Here is a 21,561-nt window from a genome sequence, read left to right as displayed (position 1 = left end):
AAAGGAACTATTAATAAATATGAAAGACGGTTTATTTATCTCCTTGGAGTTATTAACTTTCATGTGGACTACACTTAAGCACTGAACTTAACTAGACACGATACAATCACTCGTTCCAAAAGTGTCAATATTTCAGACATTCCAAATCTGTGTAATAATGGCGACTCATTATCAGCCTCAACATCTTTCCCACCGACGGCTTGGGAGCAGAAATAGTCACGATGAGAACCATCAATCTGGATCTAAATCCATTGGTCGGATAGTAATGCTGCTAACAAAGAAACAAAAAAAAGTCTGATCAAAATCTAATATTGGCAGATATAGGGTGCACGGTTTTGGTCGCTTGTTGGGATTACAAGGGTGTCTGTAAATGTCGTCGGGAAAATTTAAGGATTCATGACAGAGGAACCGCAATGTGAGAGGAGCCTGCTTGATTCCTGGAAACTCGTTTCACAACTCTAAATCGGTGTGAAAGCCATTTTCCAGCTTAGCTCCTTTTGTCAAAACCATGTTTGGAAGGCATAATCCAAGCCATGTTCCTTACATAGCCATTCCAACAGTCTCTTTGGATCTTGTACAAGCACAGGGATTGAGTCCAGCTAAACAGAAGTAGCCCGGGGCATGGCTTAAGGAGAGCGTGCAGGGTACAGTTGCTGCAAGCAGTAGCATTGAAAGATGCGTTTCGTTGGAATGACTCACCTCTGTAATAGAAGAGACACAAGTCTGACAGCACAAACCACCTCTTTTTCCACAGCTTCATCCCGGTGCTGTCCTGCAAAGACACCAGAAGAGTCAGATACATAGTTAGCTACCGGAAAAAAAAAAAAAAAAAGATTAATTCAATTGGAGAGAGCATTTAAGGTTCTCACTTAATTATGATGGGATATGACTTGGCATTTGACTACATTTTTCTTGAGTGATAAAGTGGAAAATGAATGGCTTTTAAAACATTGTTGTTTTTAATAGAGAGAAATTTTCACCAAATGGTCTGAAATCCTGTTTCAAAGCAATAGATGTTGAGCAGAAGAATACTGCCTGGAGGGTTGCCATAGCAGTGGTTTAGGTTGGTAGGTGAAATTAAAGATAAGTCTTTCAGTATAACAATGAAATACTTTTCAAAAGAAATTAGTCAAAGTCTCGACAAGATATTGAACAATGTGCTCCGCCAAGCTGTTCTTAAAATGTTCCAGCAGAAGCTTGAGACAACGTTCAGACCTTAACTCAGGGGTGTCAAACTCATTTTTTGTCGCGGGCCACTTCAGAGTTACGGCTTCCCTCGGAGGGAACGTCATTTCTTCCCCATGACAATTTGACATTTCGGTACAGATTTCAGCAAGGATCATGAAAGTTGACGCAGATGATTTGCTCCAGCGGGCCACAAAATGACGTGGCGGGACGGATCTGGCCCCCGGGCCTTGACTTTGACACCAGTGCATTCACTGGACTGAATTCAAAAATAAGTATTTCACTGTCCCCTCAAAGGGACACTTATATGTCACCGATGAATTCGCTGAAGGGTTTAGATGTTTCCTTCAACGGACTTAGAAGGACTTCAATTGCTTCTCAGTTTCACAGAGGCAGGAAAATACGCGAAGATCCAGCTTTTATTCAGCGTCGCTGAGTTGTTGAGCTCGTGCTTGATCTCCATCACCCTGATTGAGCTCCTAAAGAAACAGCAGCTGGCAGCACAACCAAAGGAAGCCTTCGTGCATTGAAAGGACGCGGCTGGGAGGCTGCAATCAAAGCTAAATGAGTCTGCCACTGACGCCTGAGAGTCCTTTCTGGCAAACGAGCGCCTCGAGCATCCCCTTTTCACCCCGGCTGCTGCAAGCAGGAGCCCTGATAAAGGACCGCTATTCAAACAGTGCTTATGTAGCCAAGCCAGCAAAAGTGGACTAATAAATCCGATCTTCTATGGCATCAAATACATATCTTATACCTGATCATTTATCATACATATAAAAAGTCTACACCCCCCCATTCAAATTCCATGTTTTGGTGGAAAAATGATTTCAAAACTATTCACGTGATCTATAACCTATCCAACACAACTGAAAAATGCAAAAAACAAACCTTTGAGAGGGAAAGTAAAAAAATTAACTGACAATGTCGTTGCAGAGGTGTGAACATGTTATAACTAGGGATGTGGCTTTGCTCAGAATTTTGCAATCGCATTCAAACACGTGTTTAATGGGTGTCAGCACACGCCCGCCACTATTTGAATGATGTTTTCATGCAACAAAAACTTTGAACTGTGGTGTGTCTTTCTATCGCCAATGTAAATCTGAAAAGGAATAGTCTGCTGATTTTTTTATGACTTTTCCAACATTTTTTCTATCGAGCAATAAAAACAAAGCCCCAAGGCCATTATGGTGCTGTTTTTGCGAAAGACCATGAAAACGTTACTTCTAAATGAACACCATCAGAATCAGTGCACAGAAAATAACTCGCACAAACAAAAGCGTTTTGTTTACCTGCTTATAGAGCCAGTCCCTCTTTATAACGGGAGCGCTGGGATTCCTCCTGATAGAATTTGATCTCTTTCCAAAATTATGAAGTTTTTTAGGCGGTCTTGATGCCTACAATTGCAATGTATATGTCAGCTGTTATTTTCCAAAAAGACCGTGTTAAAAGACATCAAAATTTCACCTAGTTCTATTTTCTGGTCAGAGTTGCCCCATCATGTATGTTACTCACCCTTGCTGCTGCGCCGGATTGGTTTGCGGCACAGTCCGAGCCGCCCGTGTTGTTGGAGGCCTCGCTCATGATGCTTCTTGGCTGTTCCTTTTTTTCATTCACTGGCACTTTGCCGGCAGATCTAAACGTGCACACAAGCCAAGCAAGAGCACGTGAGGTCCAACTTTGCGACCCTAGTAAAAAGGTAGAGAATAGAAGCAGGGCGGCCTCGATTGTTTAATGACCCGTCAGCCCACTATAGTACAAACTTTTGTGATGAGATCTCAGCTTAGAACAAAGAATAAAGCCAATTCCACCAACGGTCACTTGAGGGGAAAAAAAAAATAATTCCAGTGGTTTGAGAATGCTGACGCACCGAAATCCAGCCGTAGTTGAGGTAAATCACACCAGAATGCCTGTTATATGAATCTCATCGCACCTTCAGAAAGCCTGTCATCGGGTTGAACGCCATGTAAATCAAGTTGTGTCTGGCCCATGGGGATGTCCTACATTCTTTAGGTGGGGAACAACGTTGTAATCTCGTGGAAACATGACACCACAGTGCAGCAGAAGCACTGCAACGCTGACAGCGGTTTGGGTCGGCGACCTCGTACGCTGCTAACTCCGTTTCATAAGACAAACTTTCTCATTTGATGCTGGTGACCCCAAAGTCTTCCGATTACATGGCATCGTGCATGAAAAGGAGCCGAGGAATACTTTTTCATTCATTCCATCGCTCATTTCCTAGGTTACACAGGAGCCTGAGACTATTACAGGGGCAAAGACACTCGGATTCCATGCTGTCATTGTCAAGGTGCACACACAGGAGAGACTATAACATGGAATGACATTGTCTCGGTTAAAAAAATTTTAACTAATTTAAAATAAATAAATAAATGCAGGCACCACCCACACGATACTTAATCTCATGCAGCACGGCAACATGTTTTACACGGACAAGTACAGATTCAAAACAATCAGCTGATATTTGCTTACCTGTATTTCGAGTAGAAGTTACTGTTTGGCTTTGTTCGTCACAAGATGCAGTGACATTTTTGTTTTTCATTATAAAGATGACATAACCACTTCATGACCACTCATCTTGATTACCCTTTATTATCAAAAGATTGCTGTGTCAGGGGACTGAATAAGAAATTGAGTTCTATTCAGAGTTGAAGTCCTGTGATGGAAAAAACAGCTGACTAATCCTCCTTTGAATCACAGTGGACACAATTTCCAACCCGAAAATAATTTCCTGTGAAAAGTGATGAGTGGCCACTGAGGTTTGCCTCCTCGGGTTAATGAGCTCAGAGGATTTGCTGCACTAGCAGTGAAAAATGACCCACAATCAATGATGTGTCAACTGACCATAAAAACACCGCGGAAGGGCCATCAAGGGAAGAGGCACTGTGAAATGTATTTTATTCATGTATTTAAAAACAACAAAAGGGAAAAAGACAGTCGATGATTACGTTTTTCTCCTATTGTTAAGAACTTTAGATGTTTACTTTTTTAATCTTTAGAATGTGGCATGCTAATAATGATGTCGCTCTCTTTTGGCTCTTTTCCACCGCACTCGTGCTAGCGCTAGTTCCCGGCCAGTGCCCAGGTAGGCAAAAGTTCTTTCTTTTTCCACCACCGAAATTGGCTATAGCTCTTAGCTCTGGTGCTTGAAACTGGTGCTTAAGATGGCCCCAATTATTTGTTAGGCCAGACTGTACGTCAAGGGGCAGTGGGCAGGCTTATCATGACGATCGCAGATGTAGAGGATTGACTCCCTGGAAACACGGAAGTTTTAGATTCACTGTTGAGCGGTGAACCCCCCGGTATGATTGTGTCCCATCAAACGAGCGATCGCGGATGTGCCCAGATAGCATGCGATCTCCGACTTGCAGCCAGCCTCGTGATCATCTACAATGATTAGGAAGGATATCAGTGTTTGATGATTGCATGTCCCCGTTATATATTACATAAAAGTATAATCGATGCTCTGCTATTTTGCCTAGCAGGTGCTAATAGCGCATTATTATTATTATTATTATTAGTAGTCGTAGTATTATTATTATTATTATTATTATTAATAGCGCAGGCGCTCATGGGTAAATGTCGACATAAGCAGTGATGTTTGGATGGTTTACGATGACGTGATTACGTAGCTCCTACTTGGCTCTTTGCTGGTGGAAACACATTCTTCGTAAGAACTTGTTAAGCATCAACTAAGCACAGCATTGGCCCCGGCGCCGAACGAGCACCAAGTTTGTTTTGGTGGAAAAGGGGTATTTGATGCTCATTTCCCATCAGCTTCTTGTGTCGTGCTTCGTAGATAATACTTTAGGCCACGATAATCAATCACAATGCAGTGAAATAGAAACGTTCTGGTGTTGTATGATTGCTCGTAGAAGGTGAGGAAACGATTTTTTAACATCCCTCACAGGAGCTATACATATTTTTATTACAATGGACTGAGTAAAACTGAGCACAACCGAAAGCATTAAAGTGCAGTGGGAATCCCAAAATTAACAAAAGAGAGTTGTTGTTGGGGTTTTTTTTTGGTTTTTTTTGCTTTTATTTGTGGTACCTTCATAGAATGGTAACATCGAATGGAAATTTTAGAGAATAACAGAACTGACTATACACGAGAGAGTATAGCAGCACTAACATGTGAAGCCATCTTCCTTGTTTTTGCCACTGTGTCGGTTTATGGCCATTAAAATTGTTTTACAACTAGAGAGCACTTGACTTCCATTGACATTTAGAAGGTTACATTCAAGATTGTCAAATGACTGTTCAACTAGCATCGCAGAGCGGATTTTCTTCAACCTTATAAGGGTCCGCTCTAAAGCCAAAGACATTGGCTACATTGTATTTGGTTGTCAGAATTATCGTGGACGAAACCATGTTGTTTTCGACAATACTTTAAGGCCCCCGTAACGTAATTCCCCAGCATTTCCTTCATCTCAAACATGAAGCATGTTGCACTCGGGCCGTGGTGCACAGCAGGCTTCTTTTCAAATGCACTTTAAGTCACATACACGCATGCCAATCACAAAGGCGAAAAAAGATGTCTCACTCCTACACAGGTTAGTGTTACAGTGTAATTCATGAATATGACAAATGCTCTGATTAAAGGATGGAACAAGCTCACTGACTACGTTTTCCAGGACTTTCTTTGCGTCCCCGCACTGAGCTTTCCGCTATTTCTTCCAGAAAACCTCCAAACCTTACTGGGTTAAGTAAGGCATAGGTCAACTTTGCGTCTTTTTCAAAAACAAACCCCAAATGACAAAAAAAAAAAAAAAAAAAAAAAATCATCTTATCATTTTCCCAAAATAAATGAAACCAGCAGCATTAGAAACACTGGGACTTTAAATCTTTCTGAAAGGCTTCCAACTGTAAAGAGAGAAAGCCAAATTAAAGTATGATGAAAAGCAGATTGCGCTATTGAAACCGTGTGCTTTAAACTGCTCTGCTGCTGTGTGGCCTGTCATTAACAAAGCAAACTATCACTTATGCCCATGAGGCTCGTTCCTTTAGATCACTGGTCACTGCATCAGTGTGCGTGTGTGCCCGTGTGTCTATTAGGGTCAGGAAAGATAACAGTGCCAATGAGCCTCGGTGCCCTGCGTACAGTGATGTGTGGGCGCTAGTCGGGGGGAACTGAACTGAGACTGGCTGAGGGTGCATTTTAAAATGTCCACACAGCGTTTCTAAAGAAGGAACGACCACCTTTGTTTGGTATTGGACCAGACCTTTTTTTTTTCTTTTTGGTGAACAAAAGACCCTGGGATCAGAACACGCTGTCGAACTAAGCGGTGAAGCACAATTTCCAGATATTTGGAGAGCTCAACAAGCCTGAGCGCATGACTGTGTCTCTGTTCTGTCCAAGTAAGCAACAAGGTGAACTTACGCTTATAGCAACACGCTTCTTCGGCACAGAACCACAATGTGTAATCCAACTGGTATGTTATCAAGCAACCTTTGCAGAGTCAGAGCAGGAGTGGATTTGGTGTTCCCGTGGAAATCAGTGTACAGTCAACACTATGGATTGTACGGTAGTGATAAGAGAGATTTATCTAGCAGCTTTATTCTTCATTTATTTGTTTGTTTTCAAAAAGCTAATACTGCCTGTGTCCTGAGACATTTTTCAGCTCCTTATGTTCTGCTAGCTGTTAGTGAAGACTTGGATGAACACAACAGACTTGACTTTGTCATGTAAATGCAGAACAGGTTATCAGGCAAGGCGGCATTCAAATCACTCACTGAGTGTTAGTGTGCATCAACAAGGCGTCTCATCACACCGACACGCTCAAGTGCTTTACATAAACACACATGTTCATGGTATGCTAGCAGCCAACGGTTTTTTTTACCTGCTACGCGCTGGATGAAACATTTTTCCACAATACACACTACAAAACAGAGGAAAGAAAAGTGTTGAGTCTCTGTCCTTTAAGTCAGTTATTGGCAGTATGGTGATTTTCGCATGAACAAGGTACTGTATAGTGGAACCTCAAAGAAGAAAAATTGTCTGTGACTGAACTTTTAAGTAAATTGCTAGCATGAACTGTGAAACAATTTAGCTAATCATTAGTAAAAGATAAAACCAAATGACAGTGAGAGAGCTGTCCAAATATTTGCTGTAAGCATGCACATGATCATGCGGATGACTCAAAACAGGTTGAAACATGTACAGTGAAGACAGAATGCTGAGAACGTCTTTGTTTGCGGTGGGTCAAGTCCGTTGGAGACCTCAGCATGAGCAGCAAAGCAGGAAGCGCAAATAAGAAGTGAAAGATGTTTATGACATAAAGCTGTCTTAACACTCAGAAGCAACATTAGGAACAGAAAGTGGCATCGCACCAAGAGCTGACACACAAGACATATTAGCAACCGCAGTGACAAGGAAGTTAATCAGGAGAACAGCCTGCTCTGAACCCTTGAAGAAACTTTGAGAATAACAAATGATAAAGCACTTCTGATGTCAGGTCACTTGTGATAGTGGGCCTCTTTTTTACTTGATCAAAATAGTTTCTGATGGCCTCTGAGAGTCAAATTTGGTGTTTAGTTGTTTTGATCATTTCTCATATGTCCGACTGTTTCTTGAATTCTGTGATAAAACTGAGGGTATACAGTGTGCATTTTTCACGTTTGTTCACTGGTTGTCGTTAAACATTACAATGCCACATTTGAATGCAGTCACAGCAATTTTCCACATGGCCTCTTTGTCCTCGTGGTAGATAAAATCCCTTTTTTATTGTTCAGGGGCTAGTTTCCCTTTTTACTACTTTCCCTGAAAGACAGCTAAATGCTGGATGTTTTCCATTTTGTGTTTTTTTTTTGTTTTTCTAAGAGTGAAAGCTAAATGCTGGATGTTTTCCATTTTGTTTTTTTTTTTCCTAAGAGTGAAATGCAAGGTTTGTACTTCATGTTGGGGGGTGTGAGGGAGGCTTGTTTCCAATTGAGATGACATTTTGCACCAGCATGTTGTGCCTATTTATGTCAAAAGCAGCAGAGAAGTGAGAGTAACACAGCGAGGGGAGAAATGTGACGAGAGAGTGCAGTGTGACGCTTCTCGTATGACAAGAAGCCTCACAAGCGAGCATTCAATCCATTTCTGCTAAACTAAATGACTCTGGGGAATGTGGTGACATCAAATAGATTCCTGAAATACAGTACTACAGACTTACACTGAAGATTTATAACACTGAGAACTACTTCTTGGGGACTGATTAATGCAAAGGGATACCAGTTGAATACTCACTTCTGAAATAAGAAATTTACTCAAATTACCTTCAATAATGTTATGATTAAAGGAGCAGCAGTAATCAGCCGTTTTGCTGAACTAGTCTAATCACATGAACGGAACATTGGAAGGGGACACTTACTGGATGACTTCAGCAAAGGTCACCAACTTGTCCGGGGTCGAGAGGGACTGCATGTGAACGATCACATTCCAACTGAGTGATGTGTACGCAATACAAAGGCCGTTTTAGTTTCATCCCTTATCTTATAAATAATTGGCACGCGTGCTTAGCGCTGGAAAGAACAACCTTTGACTGATGAGGGCAAAGTTGCAATTAGAGGCAGGGGTGGAACGGCATCGGAACTTTCGACAGAATGTAAGCGGTGCTGGAAATGCAACCCAGTGACATTCTGGGGAAAGAAAAAAATAAAAATAAAAGACTTACTGTTCGTTGATGACAAAGATGCAGTTGTCTTGAGAGGGCGAGCCTGAGACGGGATGCTTGCAGGTCACCTTTCGCTCATTATGGCTGTGAAACAGAGTGGAAAGGAGATAGAAAAGGTGAGAAAGTGTCATCTATATTGGACAGCAGCGTGAACATTTTCTATGGCTTGTAAAGTTATAAGCTCCAGTGCCTTCCAATGGTCATAAAAAAACAGATTTATTTTGAGCTTTTTTTTTTACTAGTTGTGAAGTTCAATACTCAGGGACAAAATATTGCAAAACAGTCAAATATTCTGCCTCTAAATCATATCTTTATTGGTGTGAGCATTCAGCATTGAGGGACCAAAAAAGTTATTTTAATTTATTATACATTTTTTTGCAGTAATCAGCCGATTAATCAGTTATCAGAATTTAATTCTGCCAAATATCGGAATCGGCGTGGTCCTATTACACAAAAATCGAAATCAGTTGGGGCCTATTTTTTACTGCACCTGTGAAAACCTGATAATAGTAATGACGAATGAGTAGATTTCCTTCAGGTGAAATAATACCAATGTACAGCTCAGCTCCGCAGTTTGCATTTCAAGAATGGAATTTAAATAGAAAAGCTGAAAACTGTTCTGAACACTGTCTGTAAGAGTGGGGAACTTTTATTCATAAAATATTAAAGGGTCCCCATCAAAAAAACCACACCAAAAAAAAACAAAAACAAAAACAAAAAAAAAACGATTTCCTTGCCAAAGTTGTTTGAAGAAGAGTGTGAGAGATCGAGAAAGACATACGTTAATTTTCCCATGGGCATTGCTGAATGATTTAGACAAAGTAGAATTCAGCAAAATGATGCCATTCCTTTAAAAATGACTAAAAGCACCATAACCTATCGTATAAATTGAGGCAAACTGTTTTGCCGTCCTGTGTGTTTTCCCACATCCATACTCAAGTGTGACAATACCAGCCAAGTTATTTCTATCACAACAAGATTAGAATTCCACGACACCAGCCACACATTCTCACTCGTTGGTCGCAGCGTGGCTGTGCGCAATGCGAATGGTCAGGGAGGAACAACTAGCATCACCACACTTCACTGTCACTCATAAATCAGGTTCTTAACAGTCAAATTTGTAATTGTGACAAGTATGCATAACTGATTTAATACCGAGCCTCGGCTCAACATTGCGCATACACACTGGAGCATTAAGTGTCACTGCTTTGCATTTCGGTCATGGTAGTTTAGTAACTTAAGAAGGTTGTCAATATAAAGTCAATCCCGAAGTGAGTGGGTGCCGGAGTAATTAAACAAGAATTCACACCACATAAGTGAAGAGAAGCAATGTCAACAACCGTCTATGAGCCTGTGGCCTCCTCCATGTGCTTTTACATTTCAACTCACTCATGCTGCACCATTAACAGAAGGGAGTCAAGCTGCAGCCCAAAAATAACACAGCCTTTAAACACATGCTTCTCGTGTGCTGAAAAGAGCAAATACCAAGAGTGAAATAGAGGGTTTGGTTTCAGTTTAGCATGGAGAGTAATAGTCTCCACAGTTCAGGTCCATAATTACAGGAGGCACTGTTGGCTGCAGAGCTCCATGTGCAGTCTGGGGACAGACAAATGGCACCATTATTCACGAGTACCCCTTCATGCGTGCCGTATGGCTCATAGGTTAACTGGCTCTTGAAAGAATCATGCGTGCCGTATGGCTCATAGGTTAACTGGCTCTTGAAAGAATATATTGATAGACAGTCTTAGAAGCACAAAAGCAAGATTTTAAATTGGCTAACTCGAACACAGCACATTTAAACATTTAGCATGAATAGGTGCATCTAGCAGAAGACAAACAGAATATGGGGATGAGTCCAGTTAATTTCTGTCAAAATGTATATTGGCCACTTCAAATGTCTTTCTTGGGCATTTGCGGCTCCTTTAAACTTTGCTCATGGTTTATCAGACCTTTTGCTTGAGGCCAAAGGGCCACAAATGATGTTTGAGAACATGCGCCAATTGTCCATTGTTTAGCCCATGAAAAACCAGGTGGATAAGAACTTTATCTGAAAAGCAGTACAAAGCGCAGCAATAGCAAGCCGACAAAGAGCATTTTCTTCCTCCGTTCCAGGCTTGAACTGTGTGACCACATTGCTCCGTTTCTATAGTTACGACAAATACTTGAACTTGATATAGCGTTGCGGGATTGGCCGAAAATTGCAATGACCTTGATGTAAATGAGTTTGCCAAGTCTGCGGGTTTCTCATTGCCAGATTATGCACTTTGGAGAACAGTGGAACATTTTAAGTCTATTTGTTATGTTTAATCACACTCCCTCATATGAGTACTGTAGCATCTCAACCACAACGATGTAACTCACCCCCTGCTTCTTACCTTTAGGGGTAAATGAAAAGAAAAACGTAGGAAAGGTCCGCCTTTTGAAAACTTCTCATTTTCTGTTCGCTTTCAACTTCGGACTAACCTCGCCCACGAGTTGCAACCAGCACGTCATTTCACCAATAACGTTCCATTAAATAAATAAGGAAAGGCTGGCAAATGTGTATACAGACATGCATGGAAGGGTGAGTGTTTTTACGAGGAGCCGTGTAACAGCACAAAGTCAATATTCACATAGAATGAAGCTATTTGAGGAGGTCCGCAACATTCCGAACAAGGACGGGTGCTAAGCCTCCGTGGCAAATATTAGAAAGCTTATACTGGAAGCATTATGTCGTGTGGGGGCCAGAAAAGAAAGAATGGGATATTTTAGCAAATAAGTGCATGTGTCAATCTGCACTCTGACTCAGCAGCAATGTGGCAAATAATTGCTCATCTTTGCCATAATGTCCCAAGTAGTCTTCATTTGTCTTTCGCCGAGCATCGACCAGTTCAACAAACAACAAACATGTAAGTTGATAGTATGTACACAACACAAGTGGCCGAGGGACGCATTGCTAATATTAGACCACTTGTGACAAAAGTTACAATTACAAAAAATTGACAGAGGATAGTAAAATTCATGCCTTATGCCTTAATGTAGATTGGTAAAATATATATATTTTTTTCAAATCACATCTCGTGACTAAACTTAGCAACAACGTCATTTAAAATGGTCGCACATGTGATGAAGGATGTGGTCTGTGGTCCCCACAGTCAGCATTAGGTTGGGAAGTTACTTCACCAAAGGCAACATATGGGAACATTTTTGCGCTTCACAAAGAGCAAAAACACAACATGGTCTTCACTTTTTGTTATTAATTGTTTTCAAGAGGAAGAAGTTCGCTATGGAACTGGCCGAAAGACACCTCTTGGCATCAGATGTAAAAGAGGTGGAGAACTTGGCCAAGCATGATGAGCTGACTGCCTCACGGTGGGGAGGGCGGGGCAGCCTCTTGGGTTCCGGACCGTCTTGTCCATAATAATGAGCAGTGAACTGCAGTAATGGGGATCTTGAGGTCTAGGGGTCAGCACCTCACAGGATTTGGTTTTATTGTTCTGGCTGGGTCTTTGATCCGTAACTTCTCTCCCTCTGCTATGTCAAGCACTAACAACTAAACACTCACCACACTTGGAAGTGCCCTAACAGCATATCATGTTTTTGTTTTTTTAACAGAGTGTGGAGGCCCTACTGGCAGATTCTTTGTGGAATTATTTAAATTGAAAATTAAGCCAAAACTGGAATTGTTGCTTTAAATGCCTTCTGGGCAATGAGGGGGAATTCCGAATGCTTGAGCTAAAATGGAAAAACATGATCACCCACCACTTGGACATTTTTAACTGATCACCTGATCCAATTTGAAGTTTTATAATATAATTGAATAAAACAAAGGTATAGTGAGATGAGAGCTGCTTCAAGACAACTGCTGCTTTTCAGTGCCATTCAGGGCATCCTGCCTGCCTTGCTTAGGACATCCTCTCAGGACTACCTGGATTGGTTGCTTTAATTACCAGTTCTCACAGTGCTCAGTAGGATCGCATCTTCTTGCAGCGCGCTGCGCTGGTCAAATTTTATGACCTTATTAAATTAAGTCCACACGATAGACAAGCACACCATAACCTTTTTTCCTATCAGAACAAGCCACACTCAGCTCTCCATTCACGTCGGCTGGGAGATATTTATTGCCTAATCACCCGAATCACACTTCTTGTGTGAATCTAAATGAAGGTGACACATTACCATTAATAAGTGTTACTATGGAACCTCTAAGTTTGAACACAATTTCAGTTTCAAAATGCTTTTCGACCACTATTTTTCCCCCCAGGGGGTGGAGAGGGAGGCAATTTAAAAAAACAAACATCCCATAGGAAATAATGGATGTACAAATCAGTAACATTGACTTCAAACCCGTTGCAAATCGTTTGGCGCTTGCACATTAGAGATCTCCTGAGATTTTGTGAGGTCTTTCATGATATTCTGACATCTCATGATATTATGCATGGCACCAGTGTGTACGATGGATATCCGGAAATAACCTCATGACCATTCAACTTTAGAGGCTCCACCATATAGCCGACGACTAGCCACATTCATTGACAGGTGGAAGGTCTCAGCTGGTTCATGGTCTTTCAGTGGTAACACATTTACTTGTAAAAGCCCATAAATCTAACCTATTAAACATGAGGGGACATAAGATAGTGCCATGCCACCAGGTGACTGCCTTGAACTACCAATGAAAAGAGTTTAACTGCAGAGAAACTCCTCAATACCACATGGACATTGACAAGAGGTATGAATAGCCTTCCTCACAAAAGCTGGGCTGAATAAGCAGAATAGGCAGTTTGGATGAGGGCATGTGGGGGGCAACAGGAGAAAAGGCCAAAAAGACAAAACAGCTCTGCAGCCCTTCGGGAACAGCCACCTAAAATGCTGCCATCAAACTGCAACACCATGTACAGATGATATTTCTGAGTATCTTGAAAACGTGGGAAACCCCCAGTGCACGTTACCAGCGGCTATTCAAGCTTTGACTTTCACCTTTCAACTTTTCCACTTAACCATAGAAAACAGCTGTTCATTCAGGCTACAAATCAGATTTTTTTTTAATGTCCAAATAATTCAATTAGTCACTCTCCCGAGGCAGTAGTGACTGTGTTAAAACGATGTCAAGGTGACACAGCTGAACAGGCGATTTGAGCGCCATGGTGACAAGTCGACTTCTGAAAGAAAATGTATCTGAAAGAAAATTTATCTGAAAGAAAAGGGATTTTTTTTTTCATTTGGCTTCATGGGGATTACAACACAGAAAAAAAAGCAGTACAACAAATTAAGTCTTTTACTGTGTGTAACACACTTTTTTGTACTGTGCTGTATTGGGGCATAGACAAAATAAAATATGTACAGTCTTGTGATACCCTAAATAGTATTCAGAACTATCTAATCAAGGTCAACTCCTTAAAGAAATAGATGAAGACTGAGGCTGGATACCACAGTGTCATTTAGAAGTGCATTACTGTAACGTGAGAGACAAGAAAACAACATTCTTGCTTCAAACTGAAACTTGACTGGACCAGTGTGGTAAATAAGGTCATAGGAGGACTTCTACTTGACAAACAGATGATTGGATGAAATGGAACTGTCGCTGTTTATCCTCTCATGACTCAAAGCCTAAAATCAAATCAGACGTCCCCCCCACCCCGCGATTGATGTGTTCGGTCCGGAAAGCTGGCCAAGCAATTAGCAGTGCAACCCGCCTGTACATCTGCATGGCTGCTAATCCGCTGGTTAATGAGGCCACAGCCGCAAATAATTTTATTCATTTGAGTACTCCATCTAAACAACTCAATTTCCTCAATGGACACATTGGCTGATGTTATGGCCCAATCTTCAATGACAAAGTGCCCCGCCCCCAAGCTCCACACAGACCACCATCAATGTTTCCAACGTTGACAGTACAGTGAACTCGAATGACTTTTTTTTTTAACTTTTACTTCCTTTATTGACCGTTTTTTAACTACATTTGGGTCAATGCATAGAGAGTGAGAAATTCTGAGGGCACCTTCAGTGACAAGACAGACATCTGTTTTCACATGCAAACACAAAACATTGGATCCAGGCAAAATGTGATGTGTTGTCATTATACTGCTTGGACACTGGTTTATACTACATGATGATCAGCTTGGTAACAAGCTGGTAATATCAAGTATGTAAACAACACTGGCATGGTTCCAATAAAATCATGCAAAACTGCTAACACTATCTAACAAAGAAAACACTGTGGGGAGTGTCTCACTTAACGACACTTGATAACATAGTGATGCCGTGTTGATGCGGATTGTGTGTTGTAGAAAGAGTGAGTGGTTTAATTCTAGACTAAATCAAACCGTAATTAACCGACCAAAGCTCCAAAACATAAGACATAACCAGAAATAACTACTATCGCATGTAAGTCTCCTGTGTGAAAACTATGGCTTATAACTGACTGCTTAAAAAAAAAACACACAAATATGATGTACAGTAGTACATAATTAGCACGGCAAGTTCAAATTTGAGGGGGAAGACAGTTGAAACTTCATCAATAGAGGCAATCCTATGAGCTGAAGCCGACCCCATCTGACTTTGGAAGCACGGTCGTTAACTTCAAAGAAGACTGGAACAAGCGTCTTGAGCAATTGCCAGCACATGCAATGAGCCATCGCCTTTACAACACAATTCTCATCACGAACTGCTTCGAGTTTTCAATGTTTTTTTTTGTTTATTTATTTGTTTTACTTACAGTACATTAGCCCCGTAACGTCTGCGTAGGTAACAGGAAGGTTAAAAAAAAGTAGACAAACGTGGACTTCTTTTATCCGGTGGGAAAAAAAAAACAAGATCGGTAGTTGGTTTCTTGCTCCGAATTAGACGCGGCGGTGCGTGTTCGCTTCGCAGATGTCCTATCCAGACGTCCTCCTCTTGCCGACTGACGAGCAGCGCGAGTCAGGACTGTAGGCAAGGACGCACGTCCGCGCGCGCACACACACACACACGTACACACGAGGGCGCGCACGCAAAGAACACAGTAGTGAAACCCGAGGAGCGGTGACGTCACAGGCCGGATGTGAAGCAAGGTGCAGTATCATTTCACGGTTGGCAAGCATGGGGGTGGATAGGGGACACACTCACAGCATGACACGTCGTAATACTGTCGTTTTGTTTTTGTACACATGAATAGAAACTAATGATGTCAGATAAACGTTAGACTCTTTCAACTTTTTTTAAATGACATTTAAAACGCATTGGACTGATATTTGCTCTTATTGTAGTGATGGTGAAGCTACGCATGCTTGTGTGTAGTTGTATTAAGTTAAAAGTTGCTCTATTTGTTTTGTCATAAGTGTGTGGGTGATGTCTGTGGAGATGGAAGGCAAAGGATCAAAGGAACATCCAGGTGCAAGATTAGGAGTGCTACAGTGAACTCACTGGTTGGCTGAAGTGAAGCAGTCAGTGTGTGCAGTGACTGGGTGTGAGCTGTGGCTGATAGCAGCTCTTGAATGAATGTGTATTGTGTTACCCACCTGTGGGAATAAAGTGATTGAAGAGCACCAGGAACTGTGTCATCCTTCAACCACATACCAAGGCATTATAATATTTTTTGGACTTTTTTTTATTTTGACAAAAACGTCGACATCCAAAATTGTTCACAGTCACTGCAATCACTGTTGGACAAAAAAGTATGTAATGAATTACGATGCTCAAGGCCACATCTGTCAAACTCATCAAAGCTTGCCTCAATTTTTCCTTGACTTCTATTCAATAACTATTAATTATAAACGTGATCATCAAAATCTGGGCCAGTCATGTAATATAATGTAGAGGATTTTTAGGGCTTGCACACTGAACATAATAAGTAAGGAACGAGAAGTTGAAACTGCCTTAAGAGGTAGCCACACATCCATCAACATATACAGTGCAGCTCAGCGTCTGACTAACAGACATCATTGGGCTTATGACATGCACTTGGCAGAACGTCAGACTCGTTAGCTCAACTGAAAGTGAATCATGCAAACGTGAATGTTATACAATGAATGCAACTGCTGGCGGCAGTTAAACAGCGTCGACCCTTTTCAGATGTAGAGATGCAAAATTAAACTCTGCTTTAACAAAGATATGACGGTTAGTTTTGTTTTATTTTATTTTTTTACTGGAGCGTGTTGAACTTGACAGCTCTTATATCACATCTCATTAAATTGCGTGAGCGTACCAAATGTAGTGCCGTGCAGTCTCCTTTATAAATACTGCAGAGACATTAACTGGCAAGTGGGAAATGGAAATCCATGTTCAATAAGTTCATAGAAGAAGCCTGCAGCCATTGAAGAGATGAAAGCTCAGACAATGACCTCTTCCCCTGCCCGGTCGTCAAAGTAGCTCTTCCACTCATCAACCTGCTATTTGCGTCAATGCAGCACAAAGACATCTCCAGCCAGTCAAGGCACACTTCGAGGCTGCTTTCCTCCCACGCTTACCTGCTTTTACCCTTTCAACATAAACGGCAAAAGAGTAACTTACGTATGACGCCATTAACGCCATCAGCAACACGTGAGGCACCTCGACCAGCTTCACGACATCAATAATGCACCAGATATCCATTACAAAGTCAGTCCTTCAGCTTTCATTGCTTCTCCAGGGAGGAATGGGAGACATGGGATTGAGCTACCATTTGGGACACAGAATGGACACCTTATCTGGAGGATATATGGCAGGGGTGGCCAACCCACGGCTCGCGTGGCGATGCCATTCAAACAAAGGCGCTAAATACACAGAACGTACTACGTCAGCCTATCATCAATCCCGTTACTTGATTGACATAGAGGGCAACCAATCAGATGACTGCATCACCGCTCATGCGCAAACAACGGCGCTAAGCTAGTCAGCGAATTACCTCAGATTTTAAGGCAGGGGCGCCCAATACGTCGATCGCAATCGACCGGGAGCCAACGAACTGGTCCCAAGTCGACCGCAAGGGGTGGGAGGAAGAAATGGGTGGGAAAAAAAAAGATTTGTTTGTGTCTTTTGCTTTCATTCATTTTCGGCCCGTTCCAAATGTTGCTCATCGTGGCGTGCGTGCATATGTGCGCGAGTGCACGGGTGGGCGAGCGTTTGTTTGTGTGTGTGTTTGTGTGTGTGTGTGTGTGTGTGTGTGTGTGTGTTTGCACGTGCGCGATCGGGTCAATCGTAGGAAGTTGGTCGCTTCTAAAGTCGATCTTTAGGCAAAAAAGTGTGTATGCACGTGTGTGTGTGTGTGCGCGCGCGCGGCTCGAGGAAGGGTATGATGTGGCTCTTTGGAGTAACACAGTAAAAAAATTGGCTCTTAGTCTCTGGCTGGTTGGCCACCCCTGATATATGGTATGATATTCAGTGACGGGCTCCATCAAAGAAGCATCCATGGCAAAGGGACCTTGTGTTCCACCACACACAGGAAAAAGGTGTCAGAGGGGAAAGTCAAAGCAAGCTGTTCGGCCATCTGTTGAAGTACTTGTCTTGCCTCGAGAGAAAAAAATCTTTCGATCAAGGACAGCGAAATCCTTGGTTGCTATCATTGCTCAAATCAACCAACAGTCGACCATTTTTTTTTTAACAAGCCCTTTGTTTTGCTGTAAAATCTCACCAAGGACGCTACAGGTAAAAAGATGACAATCATTGTCTTCCAGTCCATTCATTCTCCAAACGTGAATGATTCTTGAATCTTGAATAAGAGGTGGTAGGGTGGGATTGCAAGGGTTCGAGACTAATTGATCAATTATTTGAAGTGAAGGAATTGAAATCCTTCTCCAAGTTACAGACTCTGTTCACAATAGCACCCAAAGCAATGGCTCTTTTTTCGACACAACAGATAATGTGAGGATGTGTTTGAATTGCCAGTCAGGTATCACTAGTAACTGATGGAAGTAATTTGAGTAGCAAAAAACAAATATATATTTTTTTATTTCTGACCACTTTGGTAATTTCAACATGCTGAAGACTCGACTTTGTTGGAGGAATTGTGGAAAGATTGGTCATCTCACACAAGTCTTCTGGGAGTGTCCAATACTGACAGTATTTTGGCATGAAGTAGAGGAAGAGTTTGCTCAGCTTGCAAACATCACATGACTAAGCTCAGGTAAGCCGTGATTGGTCGCTACCTGATCCCTGAGAAACTGTGATGTCATTTTCAGGTGAGAGCAAGCGACAAAAAATGGCCGCCTCCTGCGATAGATAAATCAGGTGTAGTCTGCTGCTGAATTCAGATTGCACAAATGCAATATTAATCAGAATACCACATTTAGACTAGTGGGGGCACATAGAACATATTGTAAAGATTTTTTTTTTTTTTAATTGACTTCCCCCTTAAGATGTTGATGGTATGGTGTCATTTTCTGTCATGGTTGTAAATGTTACTGTACGTAGTGAATATTGCCCTGAAGCTTGATTTGAAAAAAATTGTTAATTGAATCAAAATCCGAATATTGGTATTCAATCTGATTCTAAAATCGTTCAGCCCTATCTGGTTGGAAACTTGCAGTCTTTTTTTAACATAGCTGCGCTTGCGCATTATTTTGATCTGCGCCTATTTTCACCTGCAGACTTCAGATACACCCCCCGTAGCCTGAGAATGAGTGCCCAAACACCAAAGTGCAAAAAGGCGTAGTTATTGAATTTTTAGGCTGGCCATAAATCAAGAAACAGGGTGTTGTCCCGAGACTTGTGAGCAAAATATAACCCACTTTAAATATGAAAATATAATATGGAAAATTGTGAGCCAGGTTTGACAGGCAACGCCCACATTTTGGGGTTGCTCCACAAGAGTCCGTATCTGGCATGAGAAAAACATGAAAAGCATACAACTGCGTGCCTTATCTGACTTAGAAACATGGGAGTATATGGAAACACAAACACCCTTCCAAGATGGCACTTCTTGAGTCATCAGTGTGAATACTGCTCCACAGATATTTTCAGAAAGATTTTGCCTGTAACAAACTCGGTCTTTCTCATCTTCAACTTAAAGTTAACTACTTCTGTATTTTGTGGCTATGCGCCATTGGGCTTCATGATAGTCATGCTCGTCGATGGTATCAGTGCAAAGTGGTTCGGCTCCAAGACTCCACCTGGCTCAAGCCAGGGGAAAAAAAAGTATAAGTAAAGGAAGGACAAAAGCAACATCTCGGCATCATATTTCAGTCTGAAACAATGGTAATGATGAAGTCATTTCTCAAAATAGGCACAAACGCAATGATCGGGTTTGTGTTTTGACCACAGGGCGTGTAGGTGGGTTTGCTGCATCAGTTACATAAATGGTGTAATGTTATACCAGCTACAGTGAAATCTAAGAATTCAACAAATGAGAGGAACACAACACGTTTAACATTCACAACAATGGACGTCATCCAGTATTTCATCTTGTATCTTTTTAATTTGTGACTAAGATAAAAAGACGAGTTTACTGAAGAAAAAGCATATTTGTGTACGGACTGTGTAATAGCACAGAACGAATCAAAATTTTTTGGGGGGGGATGATGATAAAAAACACATTAAAAAATTGTGTCCCATAAATGCAGTGGGTTTAATTCATGTGGAGAACTGCAAGTGACTTCTTTTTGATTTTGTTTTTCGAGACCCAAGACACAGCTGATTGATCGACAGCCAAAGACTTAACAAAAACACGACAACTATTCTTTGACAAAAAGCGGCATGAACACAGATCAATATTTTCACTGCCATCACCGTATGCTTTGTGTGTACACTTAATGTTTTGAAAAGTTTCAGCCGACGTCGGAAATGTCAGGGTCAGAAAGAGGGCATACAGAATCTGCTTCCGATGATGAACAGATAACTGCTAAGAGCTTGATTTCCCCCTAATCAAAGCCAATTTTGGAAACTAGTCTTTGTTGAAAGTCTCACAGACAGTACTTGCTGTTTTTGTGCTCTTCCTGAAAAAGCAGAAGATTCCAAGGAATGATGTTGAAGTGACGGGAAAAGCTTCCCCTTAGCGAGGCTAAAGCCCCGTCCGATAAATAAAGCAAAGCTTCGCCGCCAAGTGTACCTCATTTTAACAGTTCATGCACACGAACACATAGAATCTCATATTTTATGAAGTCAAACTTGGCCGACAGTGGATGTAGTTATCATGGAGCGATATTCAACACTTACAAGCATTATGCAAAAAGCAGACTGGATATGTGGCAGAAGAGGAGCTCTTCTCTGAGGCAATTATCAATGAGCAATGGCATGTTCCGTTTCAGCTGCAATAGAGGCTTCATCCGGTTATCAGTGACAGATGCACCGGAGAAGCTTTCAGACTCATTAACTACCCACACACAGTCATAAAAAGGTACTGCCTAAGTGTTCTCATGTTTATCTACTCTCAGCGGACCCTTTCTACCTACTCGCTTGTTCGGGACGCCGGCTCTTACCTCATCCACCTACATACACTCCCATGTGCTCTTTCTTTGCAAGTAGGGAGCAGGTTGTTACACCTGCTGATGGTGAAGAACAGCCGCAGACATTGTGGCTGCAGCAGAAGCGTCACCATGAAACGGACAGCATGAATTCATTCGAATTAGCATCAGCCGGCACTATGTTGGGGGCATCCGGTCCTATTGAGTGATGGCTAACGAATACAGAACGCTACAATTATCCCATGATTAGCTTGTCTTCAGGAAGCCAACGACAAGATGGACTGATGTGACCACTCTCTGGGTGTGTTGGTTGGAGGCAAATAATTGCTCCTGTAATTGTAGGTTTGTGGTGTCATCTGTCACATCTA

At 41.7% G+C, this 21,561-nt stretch overlaps 1 protein-coding gene across 2 annotated transcripts in view; it reads right to left on the bottom strand.

Moving 5' to 3' along the window:
* Nucleotides 1–320: 320 nt before the first annotated feature.
* LOC109507581 (pleckstrin homology domain-containing family A member 5-like) overlaps nucleotides 321–21,561 on the bottom strand; it is a 49,716-nt gene continuing 28,475 nt past the window's right edge. Inside the window, exons 4-8 of one of the 2 annotated variants that reach the window (XM_019857104.1) lie at nucleotides 8,862–8,945; nucleotides 7,044–7,082; nucleotides 2,698–2,818; nucleotides 2,475–2,579; nucleotides 321–772 (exon numbers count right to left, since the gene is read on the bottom strand). In XM_019857104.1, the coding sequence (XP_019712663.1) occupies nucleotides 488–772; nucleotides 2,475–2,579; nucleotides 2,698–2,818; nucleotides 7,044–7,082; nucleotides 8,862–8,945 (634 nt within the window). In that variant the 3' untranslated portion in view covers nucleotides 321–487. The remainder of the gene's footprint in view (nucleotides 773–2,474; nucleotides 2,580–2,697; nucleotides 2,819–7,043; nucleotides 7,083–8,861; nucleotides 8,946–21,561) is intronic. The other variant, XM_019857105.1, reaches the window with a different exon arrangement.

Source organism: Hippocampus comes, unplaced genomic scaffold (assembly GCF_001891065.2).
Source record: "Hippocampus comes isolate QL1 unplaced genomic scaffold, H_comes_QL1_v1.1 scaffold186, whole genome shotgun sequence".
Lineage (NCBI taxonomy): Eukaryota > Metazoa > Chordata > Actinopteri > Syngnathiformes > Syngnathidae > Hippocampus > Hippocampus comes.
Note: the sequence above shows the minus strand (reverse complement) of the source record. Positions and strands in the feature narration are given on the sequence as shown.